Source organism: Stigmatopora nigra, chromosome 11 (genome assembly GCF_051989575.1).
Source record: "Stigmatopora nigra isolate UIUO_SnigA chromosome 11, RoL_Snig_1.1, whole genome shotgun sequence".
In the NCBI taxonomy this organism is placed as follows: domain Eukaryota; kingdom Metazoa; phylum Chordata; class Actinopteri; order Syngnathiformes; family Syngnathidae; genus Stigmatopora; species Stigmatopora nigra.
In genome coordinates this window covers 3539483-3554738 of record NC_135518.1, presented here as the reverse complement: position 1 = coordinate 3554738, position 15256 = coordinate 3539483, and the positions used below count along the sequence as shown (strand labels likewise).

Below are 15256 nucleotides of genomic sequence, written 5' to 3'. Positions count from 1 at the left end.
TTGGCAAGGTTGGCGAGGTCCAGATAACCAAAGACGACACGCTGCTCCTGAAGGGTGCCGGTGCGCCGGCCGAGGTGGAGAAGCGGGCGGCTGAGATTGTGGAGCAGCTGGAGAGCACCACCAGCGATTACGAGAAAGAGAAGCTCAATGAGCGCCTTGCCAAGCTCTCGGATGGTGTCGCCGTGCTAAAGGTGCACACATTCGTCACGTTCTTGCGATTGGAAAGACAGCGTTAACACTAGCGCTTTCTGTGCAGGTCGGGGGAACAAGTGACGTGGAAGTGAATGAGAAGAAAGATCGCGTGACCGATGCCCTGAACGCCACCCGGGCTGCCGTGGAGGAAGGCATTGTACCCGGTGGCGGCTGTGCTTTGCTGCGCTGCATTCCCTCATTGGATACCATCAAAACTGCCAATGCAGACCAGAAGATTGGTGAGTAAAGTGCTTATCCCTTCGTGAAGTCAATTAACCATTTTAAAGGGAATTAAATTACCTCATAAACTGTCATCCACGGCATTAGACACCCTATCCCTTTTGACTGGGAAGCTTGACAGTTATCCTTGGCGAGTCCTGTTTTAAATAAATTGGATATCTCTTGATGCCAAGGGGGAGGTGATGATTTAAATACCATAAACACTCAAAAGAATAAATGCAGCTCAAGTGTTGTTAGTGTCCACAACCGTAGTGTATTTCTGTTTGTTAGATCAGATAACTTTGTTCATCCCGTATTTGGGAAATTCACTGTTGCAGTAGCAGGAAGGTTGAAAACAAAGGAAAATTCATTTTAGACAGAAATAAATAGGTAATAAATAAGTAAAAAAGCGTGTTGCATGAAGAAGAAAAAAAATATATATATACATCTGTATACTTTCAGACATTTCTTTTGTCAAAGCCTGATTTTTTTTAAATAATTATTTATTTTAAATCCATAAGAAATAATTTTAGAATGCTTTTTATTAAAAATGTATTTAATTTTTTTAACATTCATGATGTATAAACTTTTAGTATTATGATTATCAGGGGTCAATGTCTATAGTTTTTGCTTTTATATGTGAAAGCACAAAGTTCCTGCATTCATGTACACCGATATCAGACCACCATCAATATCAAAAATAATTTACCCTGGTCTAAGCATTCGGTTTATCTTTGCTCCATTCTTAGGCGTGGAAATCATCAAGCGAGCACTGCGTATACCCGCCATGACTATCGCCAAGAACGCTGGCGTTGAAGGCTCCCTGGTGGTGGAGAAGATTCTGCAGGGGCCCGTCGAGGTGGGATACGATGCCATGTTGGGCGAATACGTCAACATGGTGGAGAAGGGCATCATTGACCCCACCAAGGTAAGCGTTTGCTACTTCTGATAGATATTCAATACTATAATATTTGACTGGGAAAGACGGGCGTGGCTACCCTCCCGATCATGAATGGCTTGGGCATCTATGTCCCCCTAAAAGTGAAGCCTTTTTTGGATTAAATGTTCTTGTGCAAAAACAAAAAAGAGCCTTGATAATTTTGCTTTCAAAAATGCAGGCTGGGCAAATACCATTATCTATGTCACCTTTAGTGTAATCCAAAATGAATGTTATTCACTTCTACTTGTCTTATGAGCATTATACATTTAAAAAAAAAACTTGACGAAAACAGAAAATCTGTGATTTCTTGTAGACCTCCAAGCCGACGATTACACAATTTGAAATGAGTTAATGAGTAATATAACATCATTTCTATAAACAATTAGCCACGTAGTCGAAGTAAAAAAAACTTTTTATAAGTACATAGATTATTTTTTTTTAACTGTACATTGATTGACAAAATTGGTCACAGAACAATTTAAAACATCAGACAATCTACAATCAGGTAGCCACATTTGTATGTATAAACCAAGATGTCATCTTTTTGCAGGTGGTCCGCACAGCACTGCTGGATGCGGCGGGCGTGGCCTCGCTGCTCTCCACCGCCGAAGCGGTGGTCACGGAGATCCCCAAGGAAGAGAAGGAGATGGGGGCCGGCGGTATGGGCGGCATGGGTGGTATGGGGGGCATGGGTGGCGGCATGGGCTTCTAAAAGGCGGCAGTCGCCTTAGCTCGCCCATCTCTCATTCCCCTGTGACTGTATAGACTTGATACAAATGGCTCCTGAGACTCTGCGGCCATAACTCACTGAACCTGACCCATAAGAAGCTGGCACTGCAAGCAGTTAACCTTTCAACTTTGGAGGAGCCAGTTTACAGGAAGAGATCTGCCTGCCCCTTCCCCCATCAGTTAATCCATAACATCATGTAAAATATGCGCGACTGTAGAGGCTGTAAGTTTTCTTCCCTTGCAGGAACTCGCCACAAGGTTTACATGTGCAGCCCTTGCATACATTGATCGCGTTAATTCAGCGCCAAATGTTAAAATGGGAGGTTTTACTAACGATGGGTTCATTGTTTAACCGTGTGTTGACTTCCTGCATTGGGAATCTGCTTCAACTTCTATAAAGATCAACTTTAAGGAAGAAAAATAATAGAACACGTCCAAAACAAAAATTATGGAACATATGTGCAGTCAGGAATGTGTCAATGTTGTTTGTATTTGTCTTGATTTAATTTTTTTTTATATATATGTCATAGTTTTGCCCGGCTGATGAAAAGGGTTAATGCTCATTTGATTTAATTAAAAGAAATTTTCAAATGATTTATGTTTGTTCTTGATTGGTTAGGGTGCCTACGATGTATAATATGACATGTTTTTATGAATTCCATGTAAAATCCAAATTGCATGAGTAGGCCACACCATTTGTTCAAAAGTGGGTAATACAACATTTATCTTTAAAGATAGCATACTGGCTATCAAGGTTAGTGTGTTTAATTCTATTTTTTGACATTTTTGTCAGATTAAACAACTACACATGCCTTGCTAAAGCTTGCAGCCTAAATCTAACTAAGTACTTTAAATATTTAATTGGGGGCCAAAAGTATTCAGCTTAGTTGCAATAAACAGTTGTTTCGTGTTAAAATCAAATGCAGTAAAACTACCTTTTAATGTGTATTTTGAGTGAGTCATGGGATTTATTTGGGACTACTGCAAGTACATTTTTTTTCACATAAGATGTATTCATAACTCAATAAAAAGACTGAATCAAGGGTAAGATTTATATGTGCACAATGCTATATTCTTTTTCACCAGTAATGTCATCAAAGTTACATTTACTATTTGTTGATTATTTTCTGTTTTGCATTGAGTAAACAACCATTACTGGATTAATTAATTCCTTATGATAGTGACCCTAATTATGTTCTTTTGATTCATACAGTATCTCAGAAGTACACTGTGTGATGATTAAAAAAAAAAGATTTTCCCTTCAAAGTAACATGTTTGTACTCATATTAGAACCATGAATATGGAAGTGAAAATTTGGAATCATTATTTTTTGGCACTTTTAGCTGGTGCTTACATAGCAGGTGTACATAGTTTGTTTAGCATGTGTGGCATTCAATGACGGGTGTGAAAAAGGGTTCGGGTCTCCTTCGAGGACGTCAAGGCTTCAACTTTGATAATTATAAACGTGGCGTGACTTCATTCCACAGAGGGTGGTTTATTCTTACCACTCACATGATGGGCCAAAATTGGCCCTGCTGTTAATGATGGGAGTGAAAAAAGACACATTTTTTTTGGAAAAAAAAACCTTTATACATCATGCAATTAATACTTTGTTTTTCCAAAAGCTATTTTAAATACACACAGTCCCTTAAACAAACAAAATACTGTGCAGGTAGACACTTTTTTTTTTTTTTAAATAACCTGTTTTTATATTTACACAAAAATAAATATGAGCAGGTTCTAGAAAATAATGATAAATATGCACGTGGACATATTTACTAACTTATCTTATGTATCTTTAAAAAAAAAAAGGAAAATGTTAACTGATATTGCACATGAAATATACCATACATTTACGCACGTATTGGATCTAGTATGGAGTTGGTGAAGGTAAATGTCAAAATATTCGTGAGCTTAACTGTTGACAGTACTTAAAGTACTCAATGACCATTTCGCCATTGATGGCGCTAGATGCCCAGAGGCTAGTAGTAAATTATTTCTGTGACCATGAATCAAACATCTAGTACTGTTTATGACACTGAATCAAACATTAACAGCCAGTTCCACCAGTTTAAATGAATTGGAAGTGTATTGGTGTCAATGGGAGACAAAGAGTTAATAGTAAATATTCAGCTACATTTAAAAACAAAACTTATTTCGTATTGTACATTTTGTATCTGTTGGCCAGTGTTGAGAGTAGTTAGCACGTCTGCCTCACAGCTCTAGGGTTCTGGGTTCAAATCCAGGGTCAGTCGACCTGTGTGGAGTTTGCATGTTCTCCCCGGGCCTCTGTGGGTTTCCTCTGGGTACTCTAGTTTCCTCCCACATTCCAAAAACATACATGGTTGGCTGATTGGACACTAAATTCCTCCTATGGGTGTGTCAGTCTCTTTGTGTCCTGTGATTGGCTGGCCACCAATTCAGGGCGTCATCCCACTTCTGGCCCGGAGTCAGCTGGGATAACCTCCAGCACCCCCGCAACCTAATGAGGATAAAATGGCTCAGAAAACGAGATGAGATTTTTTTCCAATATAAAAGAGGTGACCTTATCAACTTGTGAAAAAATAATCTATTTAAAAAATAAAACTGCAATTCTCTGTCAATTTAAAACGCTTACCGATGCTCACCGTATTTTCTCACATATACGCTGTATTTGTAACTAAAAAAATGATGACTGAATCAAGGGTACGGCTTATATGCGCACAAGATTAGTTAGTTTTTCACCGGTAGATGTCGGTAAAGTAACATTGTTATTTTCTGTTTTGCAATAAGAAAACAATCATTACTGGATGAATTAATTCCTTATGATATTGACCCTAATGTGCTTTTGATTCATAGAGTATCTCAGAAATACATTGTGCGAGGATTTTTCTTCAGATTTTTCCTTCAAACTAACACATTTGTACTCCCTATATAAACCATGAATATGGAGGTGAAAATTGGGAATCAAGGGGCGGCTTGTATGCAAGAAATTCGAAAATTCAACAATTTTAAGGCAATTTTAAGGGTGCGGCTTATATGCGAGTAAATATGGTAGGTGATTATCAAGAAAAAAATGGGTTTCCCTGAAATTAACCTGCAATATCAGCTGCGGGAGTGAGTTATAACAAAATGCTGGTTAAAAATTCAAATAGTAGTTTAGTCAAGAAGAACAATGGGATTGACAGAGATTGATAGACAAAATTGTTCTTGGCTCGCTGCTGCTGTCATCAACCTTCACTGAAATCTACAATAACTGCATCGGTAACATGAATGGGGAAGAGAAAAGGAAGGCACTGGCGTTGTCAGGTAGAACTTGAGTCGTTACTTTTGTTTTCCTTTTGTCTTGATTTTTTTTTCTCCATCGCTACGTATGGTGCACCTCATGGAACATGAGCTCGCGTGGAATGGCCGTCTCGGGGCCGTGGATGGTGGCGGCGCGGCGCTCGAACGCAGACACCATCTGCTTCACCACTTCGTCGAAGAATACGTGCGCCAGCTGCGAGTGGATGAGCGAGCGGAACTCGAAAGAGATCTGCGGAAGGCGACAGAGGGGCGGGAGAAAGGTTCAAGTGACAACAGATAGGAAAATGACGACTCTTCATGCCAAATACTTACATCAAAGTCCACGGTGCATGTCCGCGGGTAGCCGGGCAAGCCAGGACTGAAGCGCCAAATCGTCTCCAGGTGGTTAAAGAGTTTACCCTCTGAGCACGATGCCTGAAGGCACAATAGGAACAATTCTATCCAAACTTTCAAGATGATGGCTGCATCTTCCGTATTTATTCGAGTATAACGTGCACCGTTGTATAACGCGCACCCATAATTTGTGACGAAATATTGGTGTAACATTATTTTTGTAGTTTTTCTCAGCTCACAAAAAGGATTGCACCAGTAGCATACCTGTCAACTTGTACGTTTTATACGTATTTTATGTTTTTTTTACCATTTCAAATCATGTACGCTGTACACCAACTTTTGTACGGGGAATTTTTTTTTTTTTTTAAATTGCCAATATTTATGAAAACCGATCTCAACAAGACCGTTTGGGCTAAAATCCAGATAGTCTCGTAGGCTGGTAGCCAACGACGCTTCTGTCATCGATCGTTACTATTGTCACGGTATACCAGCAAAAATTATCCTCAATCGTATATATTTTTTTAGGGGTGCATACGGCAATATCGATAAAGGATGACATGCGCATGCGTAGATGTACATAGAGAAAATATCGTGGAAGCAAGCATGGAGGAGCCACATAGTAAGAAACGAGTTACCGCGAGTAAACATGCGTCGAACGGTGTTTGCATGTTTTTTAGGGGGGTTTGCATGGGGAATCATAATCATTTATAATGGCAGTTATTGGCAGAGGTTGACAGGTATGCAGTACTTCACAACATATGGTACGGAAATCGGGTAAAACAAACTACTATCGATATATAAACTATTTTCAAATAGAATTTACCATTTTAGATCCTTAGTCTAATTCATCATCATAACATTGAACACTTTTCAAAGTCTGATTGATCATCATCAGATTCACCAAACAATTGATTCCATTCTTTTTTCAGCAAGGCTCGCCCTCCCTGTGCAAACTCGTTTCCCTAGAGCAACTTTTTAAAAAATTTTACAACCCTAATATCACCCTATAAGCTTGCTGAAGGCTATTTGAAAAGGACTGGCTTTTGTAAAAGAAGGTAGATTGTCGCCATCTGGCGGACAAAGATTCTACGACTCCCATTTTCAACGGCAGAAGGCAGTGTTTCACCGGGATGCGTGTATAACGCGCACCCGAACTTTGCTTCATTTTTTTGCTACAAAACTTTACGCATCATACTCGAATAAACACGGTATACACCAAACATGGGCAAACTATGGCCCACGGGCCACATCCGGCCCACGAGGCGTTTTAATCCGGTCCGCCAGCATTGCCCAAATAATGTTATTTTTTCCCCAAGATGGCGCCGTCACGTGGAAGCTAGTGGCAGTAGCTCTGTCCACTTTTATTTGTTTTTCGTGTTTTACAGCCCCTCTATCTTTTTTTAAATTACATTTTAATATTTCCTAATACATCCCTTTTTACTTTACTTTGTACTTTAGACTTTTTACTTTAATGATGAGTGTACTTTTTACTTTTATGATGAGTATGTTAATACTTTTTTTCTGTTTATGTTTCATATGTACTGTTAACGGATGCAGTTTTCTATATGTATCGTATCTTGTGCTGACCCGGCCCTTCTGTCAAATTTTTAAAGTCAATGTGGGCCCCCGGGCCGAAAAAAGTTTGCCCACCCCTGGTATACACAGTCCCCTAATAAGCAGTATTCAGTGTTTTCAGCAGTTTTGAGACTATAACTTGGGGAATGCCAGCCTTAGCTCGTGCTAGCTAGTGTGATAAACGGTAAGCAAGAAAATCAGCACACCTTCACCAGATGGGGGCGCACTGTAGTAACAAGCGATGTATAATTTTCTGTCACTGGCGGAAAGCCCACGGTAAGTTTGGCCTTGCAGTATCCGCTCCGTTTGAAGACGACATCGGACTTCTTGCACCAGGGAACAAAGAGTCGGTAGTTCTCCACACAAGCCACTACTTCATACATCTGCTGCATGGAATACCTACACACACACACATCACACACTATTGAGTCATATTAAAAAAAAATCATTCAAAATCTATTTAATCAAGTTTACTGTCTAAGTAAGAGCAAGATTTACATTGCTTTCCCTTTTTAGAAGTTGGCTTAGCTTACAAATGAGAGAAAAAAACATTTACATGCTAACAGGTAGCGTACTTGTACTGATCACTTATGTAGCACATATATAGGCAAACTCATGCATTCATTCATTTCCTTAACAGCTTTTTATCAGATTATCCACTCTCTCGCTAACTGTTTACAATTAAAATATTCAATTTGGAAAATTTGTGCCATGAGAAAAAAATAAGGAAAAATATTATTGCTCATAATGAACCCACCAGTTGAAAAATTATAACTTGATGAAAATATTGAATATTGGAAGTAACTCGATTTAAATTGCCAAATGTAAACTTCCAGGGCAGTTCATGAGATAAGGAACCTTTTGTTTATTTTTTTTGGTTCTTACATTAACCATATTAGACTGTACCTCTAGAGTAAATAAAAGTGTTTACCGTATTTTCCCATATATAAGGCGCACTGGATTATAAGGCGCACCCTCAAAGAATGCCACATTTTAATTTTTTCCATATATAAGGCGCACTGGATTATAATGCGCCCTGTCTATTTTGGAGAAAAATCTAAGACTTAAGTGCGCCTCATAGTCGTGAAAATAGTGTTGTTGTTTTTTTTAGGATTTTTTGTTTTTATTCTGTGTGGAGGCCACTATTGGTTGAAGTACTATTGTTTATTCATTTTTTTTTTTGCATTTATCAGTGTCAGTACAGATTTTGTTGTTTTCCAGCCTTATTCTATTTCAAACTTGACTGTAAAAGCTAGATACCATAATTTCCATATATAAGACGCACCACATTATAAGGCGCATCACATTATAAGGCGCACCCTCAATGAAAGGGACATTTTATGTTTTTCCATATATAAGGCGCACTGGATTATAAGGCGCCCTGTCTAATTTGGAGAAAATTTAAGACTTTTAAGTGCGCCTTATAGTCGTGAAAATACGGTATAATGGGGAGAGTTTGAACTCTGGAATAAATTATTTCATGTAAAATTGCAATTGATTCAAGTGTTGAGTCACAAAATATGGGCACAGCATTGCTTTGGATCTCCTGCACTCCGGTTACGCAACAGTCACATGGCAAGCTTCAACAACAGCCGACTATTGAATTGCAAGACTGGCACACAACTCTGCCTCATTCATCTAAATCACTAATAAAGCTAGTCATCATCATTACATAATAGATGACTTTACAAATTGCAGTAAAGCATAAAGTAAACATGAAAAAACTTTACTAAGTTGATGCATAGTCCAAGTAAGAAATATGACCCACAAAAAAACTGTCATTTCAGTAGTGTTCTTTGTTTTTCCTCCTTTATGCTTCATTTTTATTCCTACTGCTGCCCATATTAAAGCAGTTGAAAGCTTGGAATAAATGCATCCTAGTTAGAAATATTAAGGAAGGCAAAAAAAGTAAGCAACCAAGGCTATGGTTTAATTATTGTTACCGTATTTACTCGCACATAAGTCACATTTTTTGGACCAAAAAATTATGACTGTATCGAGGGTGCGGCTTATATGTGCATAAAAAGACGACTATGAATTAAATTCACGAAAAAAAACATCTTACCTAATTAAACATAGTAGCTTTTACCATGTCAGCACATCCCTATAGTCTTGCGGTCAATCGTTAAAATATCACCCTTGATACCTGCGTAATGTGTATCCCATGCTATTATTGCACTTGGACACTTGGTGAACACTACGGGGGACACTTCCTGGTTGTGCTTACGTTACTTCCTTTCTAAAAAAAATATTGTACAGTTGTGGTTATGAAATTAAACAAAATTCCGCATTGATTTTTATCAACTGCAGTAATATTAACCATCAAAAAAAACAACAATCAAGATATTTTGACATCAAGACCAATTTGGCCGCTACTACATCTTAAACTTCTGGTGAGAAAATTTTAATTTATGTCATTAAAAAGCATCAGGTTCTCATTAAGATAGACTTATTTCTATTTTCAAATGTAATTTACAAAGACAGGCATATTAACTTCCTTGATATTGAATTAATGTGCTTTTGATTCATACAGTATCTCATAAATACCACATGCGATGATTTTTTATATGATTTTCCCTACATTTGTACTCCCTATTAAAACCATGAATACAGAGGTGGGAATTGTGAATCTGGAGACGGTTTACATGCGAGAAATTATAACATTCAACAATTTTAAGGGTGCTTCTTATACACATGGGGCGGCTTATATGCGAGGAAATACGGTAAACACAATGTCAGTGGTTTTGAAGTACGGAAAGTTTTGGTTGTGGAATTATTTTTTGTTCATTCATTCATTCTCCAAATTGCTTATTTCTACAAGGGTCGGGGGATGCTGGACCCCATCCAAGCCAACTATGGGCACCAGGACAGGGACAGCTTGAATTGGTGGGCAACCAAACAAGGCACAATGAACCAGGCAAAATGAACCGGGCAACCATTCACGATCACATTCAAGTCTTGGGGCAATTTAGAGTGTCCAACCAGCCTACCCTAAAACCAAAATCCCTGGAGAAACGCCACAAAAGCCCGGGGAGAACATGCAAAACAAAAATGGAGATCGGCTTTGCATTCTGCAACCGGACCCCCAAAAACAACTGTCACAACTAAAACAACACAAAAAAACATAACGATGCCTTCTGTAATTCGCGAAAATGCAGATTTGAGCGAGGTAATGTACATACCCTATGATGCGTCTCTCAGCGTATTCCCTTCTCTTAGAGAAGGTGTTGGCGATGTTGAAGAAGGAGCGGGCAGGCAAGATGACGTTCCGGCCAGGCATGACGGCGCCCAGCAAGGGTGGAAGACGCGTCAGCAGGATGCCATATGATGGTATGTATCTGCTTGACACACAACACAGAGAATGACTTATTTATCTGTAAGCTGTAGTGACTGTCACCTTGGCCCACTTTCAGGTCTGACGTCTGGATAATGACAACTTAGAGGTGTTACATGCCTTAAAAAAGGGACAGAAAACATTTTTCATCTTTGGAAAAACAGTGGAAATGCTGCAAAACTAAGGGCTCGTTAGAGTACATCTCTTCATAAAATACACAAACCAAGTAAAATAAATAAAGAGTATAAAATATAAAATTTGATGGTTTTAAGGCAGTTTTAAGGGTGCGGTTTATATGCAGGGGCAGTTTATATATGAGAAAATATGGTACAGAAGAATAATTTAAGTGTGGCAGTCTGTGTGGTTAGTGCATCAGCCTCACAGTTCTGCAGTCTAGGGTTCGATCCCAGGTCGGTCCTCACTGTAAGAAGTTTGCAAGTTCTCCCTGGGCTTGTGTGGGTTTTCTCTGGCTACTCAAGTTTCCTCCCATATACCCAAAACCCTTGTAAGGATAAGCGGTTCAGACAATGAATTAATGAAGGAAATAATACATTTCCCATTTATTACATGGGAATATAAAGCCCAAACACGAGGGGAAAATGGTATATTTACAAGAAAAAAAAATGTTATAACGAGAGAACACTATGTTGGATTCACAACAGATTCCCAGTAAGGTTTCTTCGGAATATGATGTTCTCCGTGGAAGTTGCTACGCCACCATTGGCCATAGCATGTGACAGCATGTAAAGGTAAAGAAGGTCAAGAACACTGATGCTAGTGTCACGTACGTCAGTGCAAACATTATTTTTGTTTATTTTCTCTGGCAGTATTGGAGAATTTGGTTAGGAAATGGGGCACAATAAATAGCTAGCTTGTTTATTTTGCATTTTTGGCCAGGTTCAATGTAAAGAGCTCCAAACTGCCATACTTTTTCTGTATGCTTGGGTTGCTGCTGTGGTATTTTTGTATTGGGTGACGGTCTTGTTACATTGACGACGTGTATATGGTACTTGAGTATACTTACATGAGTGTACATAACATGACCTAAGACAGTAAGATACTATTTTCTTTCCATTTTAATAATAGTGTCATTGGGAAAAACAAAACAAAAAAATTCAGCTCTGCAAAAGTTAGACGCCTTGGACTATTCCCACTCTCTTAGCTCCAGGAAGCCCAATCCTGACAACTTGAAATCTGATATACACCCCGTGTGACCGACTCCGACAGTCAATGCAAGTGCAACCTCAGAATAGAAGGCCATCAATGTGGGACAAAAAAAATGAAGACATAAAACCACAAACATTCAGTTCTGTATGTAGTGTGGGAAGCATCATTGTGTGAACTTTTTGAGAGACTCTATACTTTCATTGACATTTGAAGTAATCCATGTCAACAATTTGTCACCTTCTATTAGACGTCACCAAGGACTGTATTCAACCAAGGCCTTTTGTACCACTAATGTCAGATGTCAAGATGTTATATTCAAACCTGCATTAACATCTGAGGGGGTACATTACTGAATTCAATAGGTTGGACTTTGCTGAGCTACAACCATAAGTCCTTTTTAATGTACAGAATTTTCCGGACTACAACTTAGACTTTGTGCATAGTTTAGCTGATCCAGCGACTAATACTCAAGTGCGATAAATATGTTTATTTCGCCGCCTCTGACCACTGACATCCTGTTATAGTTTATTCTTGGGCTATAGTTATTAGTTAGAAAAACATGCAAACTTCACACAGCAAGGCCGGAACCCACCAGTGAGTTATCCTTTGATTTCAGAACTCTGAGGCCGAGATGCTAACCACCAGTTCTTCTCAGGGAAAAATAATAACAACTAACTCGGTTAATGTAAGCTAGAAAAAAAAACACTTAATAATTACCATCACTTAACACATAAGCAGCCATTGACGGAAAATTGGAAAATTTAAATTGGAAGAGATTATTGCCAGATTTTCCACTTCACATAGATTGAATGTCTACCGAATCACTGTTATTGGCAGTGATTGTGCTAAAGCAGCTAGGTCGCTTGTAGCTAGCTAGCGTGTAGAAGCTAATGTTACCGTATTTATTCGAATATAATGGGCAGAATTTTGTACCAAAAACTGAAGCAAAGTTTGGGTGTGCGATATACACGAGTCTTCACTTTTATGACCTAATTCTGGTGAAAAACTGCCCTTTTAAATTTTTAAAGTTCATAAAAATGTGAAAATCCACGCTGAAACTCACACGCGGAAGCCACTCCCCTGTCTTCCGTTTGTTACTAGGACTCAGGTTTTTGTTTCAACCGATCCAGCACAGACACTTTGACCAATGAGATTTGTGCAGAAAACAAGAAACACCTGACTACACTCCACTGATTGCACCTGTCCTACACCAGATTGGTGAAAACGTGTCCACTTTGTGAGTTGGAATGAAAACCCACACCCACAACGGCCCTTTGTGGAATAGTTTGCCCACCCCTGATTCTAATCCAACATTTTCCATCCTCATCCCTAACACCAGTTGATGTTATGTCTTGCCTCACTTATCTATAAATCTCCATTCAGTTCTTTCTCCATCTCTTCTGCATGGCATCATCCTTCCAAAAAATAATCCAGAATCATTCCTTTATCCGCTTGACTACCAGTAGTTCAAATGTGTCCTTTGTAGAGGACAATTGTAAACCTAAACATCTCGCACACCAGTGCATCCAATCGCATAAACTCTTTTTGTCTATAATCCTTATAAAGCGTGATTTATGGGTGTGTGTGTGGGGGTGTATGTTAAGATTCTCTTGCAACGTTCGTCCAAACCGTGCAATGTAGAGAATTGAATTTTTTTATGGTGGCCTGAAACATCTGTCGGATCCTAATAGACCAAATGATTGAATTTCTTCACCTTCTCCAAGTGCGTAAACTCAATCTTTTATTTGTTAAACAACCATTTTTCAAAATAGATTTTTTTTAATTGCGCAACAATTATCTTTTGGTTCACCGGCCCCCCTGCTTGTGCTCTATAAAAGGATATTCAGAGCTTTTCAATGATACCAAATTTATTTTGCAGTATTCCAATTACCAGACATAGATTGGGGAATTTCCAAATAAAATGTGATTGGGCAACATTTCTTCCCTAGTAGTCAGGAGGTTAAGACAACATTTCTATAATGGATATATTATTTGGTATCTGTGCTGTGTGGCGATTGCATGTTCTCCCTGGGCCTGCGTGGGTTTTCTCTGGGTACTCCGGTTTCCTCTCACATTCCAAAGACATGCATGGGAGGCTGATTGGACACTCTAAATTGCCCGTAGGTATGAGTGTTAGCATGAATGATTGTTTGTCTTCTTGTGCTCTGCAATTGGCTGGCCATCAATTCAGGCTATCCCCCACCTTTGGCCCAAAGTCAGCTGGGATAGCCTCCAGCACCCCCAGTGACCCTTGTGAGGATAAAGCGGTTCAGAAAATGAGACGAGATGAGAGGTTTAGTATATGACTCAAATGAATACAAGGACAATACTAATAGCAATATAGATGGATAGACATGTCACACTAGTTATTACATCACCGCTAATTGTACGAGTAGATGGCCAGTTGCCCACTCCATTACACGTTTGACTTTCCAAATACATGTAGAGGTCCTGAACTTGTATTTATTTTATCATTAAACTTTTTCTATATTCAAATCTATTGATAAAAAGGCACAGGGGTAATCTTAGGACATGCTGGACTGGGTCCACACATTATAGTAGTACTTGAGGACAAGAGCATACAGTCAGTACGTCCCAATTAGTATAATATTATATTATAATATAGTATAATGAATTCAAGACGAACACAAAATGAGGAAAATTGGGTGGAACAACATATCTCGGCCAAGTTTTAGGTAAGACTTTACATTCTTAACGTAATGTATTGTAAAACAAGTTACAAGAGGGAAATGTTAGCGTTTTGCTCGAAAATAGCAAGAATACATGATTTACCTGAAACCGCTACTGGAGCGAACGTCTCGGCTGGCCACGGACGGTAAGGTCTTTACACAAGCAGCGATTTTTCTCAAACTACGAGCCCCTCTCGCCATCTTTTTCACGCAGCAGGTTTCCTTTCTCCAGCTGACAGCTGCTAATGCAGGAGACTCCCAATACAGGCCACGCCCTGTTCCTCTGATTCCGTGTCCCTATTGGTGAGTGGAGTCACATTGTCAGCTTGTAATTGGTTATTTAAACATGCGTCATCGTAGAAAAAAGTACAACGCTGTCACGAGATGTTGGCCCGTGTAGTCTCTTGTACAGAACAGCAGTAGTACGTACTACTGCTCTGTCATTTTCACATGCTTATGTATCTTTTTGGCCATCAATGGCCTCATCAACATGTATTTCCGAAAGGCACTTTATTTATATATATATAAATTATTTATATATATAAATAAATACACACACACATATATATACATATACATATATGTATGTGTATATATGTGTATATATATATATATATATATATATATATATATATATATATATATATATATATATATATATATATATATATATATATATATATATATATATATATATATATATATATATATATATATATATATATATATATATATATATATATATATATATATATATATACACACACACACACACACACACATGTTTTGTTT

The 15256-nt window shown here is 38.5% G+C and overlaps 2 protein-coding genes across 3 annotated transcripts in view; one reads left to right on the top strand and one right to left on the bottom strand.

Moving 5' to 3' along the window:
• hspd1 (heat shock 60 protein 1) overlaps positions 1-2674 on the top strand; it is a 9448-nt gene extending 6774 nt beyond the window's left edge. Inside the window, exons 9-12 of the mRNA XM_077727402.1 lie at positions 1-191; positions 257-431; positions 1161-1339; positions 1902-2674. The exon at positions 1-191 is cut by the window's left edge and continues 55 nt beyond it. Coding sequence (XP_077583528.1) covers positions 1-191; positions 257-431; positions 1161-1339; positions 1902-2063 — 707 coding nt within the window. The 3' untranslated portion in view covers positions 2064-2674. The remainder of the gene's footprint in view (positions 192-256; positions 432-1160; positions 1340-1901) is intronic.
• Positions 2675-5198: 2524 nt separating this feature from the next.
• Positions 5199-14867, bottom strand: coq10b (coenzyme Q10B). Of its 2 annotated transcripts, none has more exons than XM_077728751.1 (5): positions 14568-14867; positions 10456-10614; positions 7480-7672; positions 5678-5779; positions 5199-5594 (listed from the first exon to the last, which is right to left on the bottom strand). In XM_077728751.1, exons 1-5 carry the CDS (start codon positions 14663-14665, stop codon positions 5427-5429), a joined length of 720 nt encoding a protein of 239 aa, XP_077584877.1. In that variant the 5' UTR covers positions 14666-14867; the 3' UTR covers positions 5199-5426. The 2 variants fall into 2 exon arrangements, with proteins under 2 accessions (XP_077584877.1, XP_077584879.1); XM_077728753.1 differs by having other exon boundaries at positions 10456-10611; positions 14568-14856.
• Between the last annotated feature and the right edge of the window lie 389 nt (positions 14868-15256).

Bases quoted from the DNA above. Each gene is read 5' to 3' on its own strand.
- coq10b (XM_077728751.1), bottom strand. From the start codon at position 14,665: ATGGCGAGAGGGGCTCGTAGTTTGAGAAAAATCGCTGCTTGTGTAAAG. The intron at 10,615-14,567 runs GTAAATCATGTA...TTGTGTGTCAAG, and splicing joins CGCTCCAGTAGCGGTTTCAG to CAGATACATACCATCATATG. The intron at 5,780-7,479 runs GTGTGCTGATTT...TTGTGCCTTCAG, and splicing joins TGCGCCCCCATCTGGTGAAG to GCATCGTGCTCAGAGGGTAA.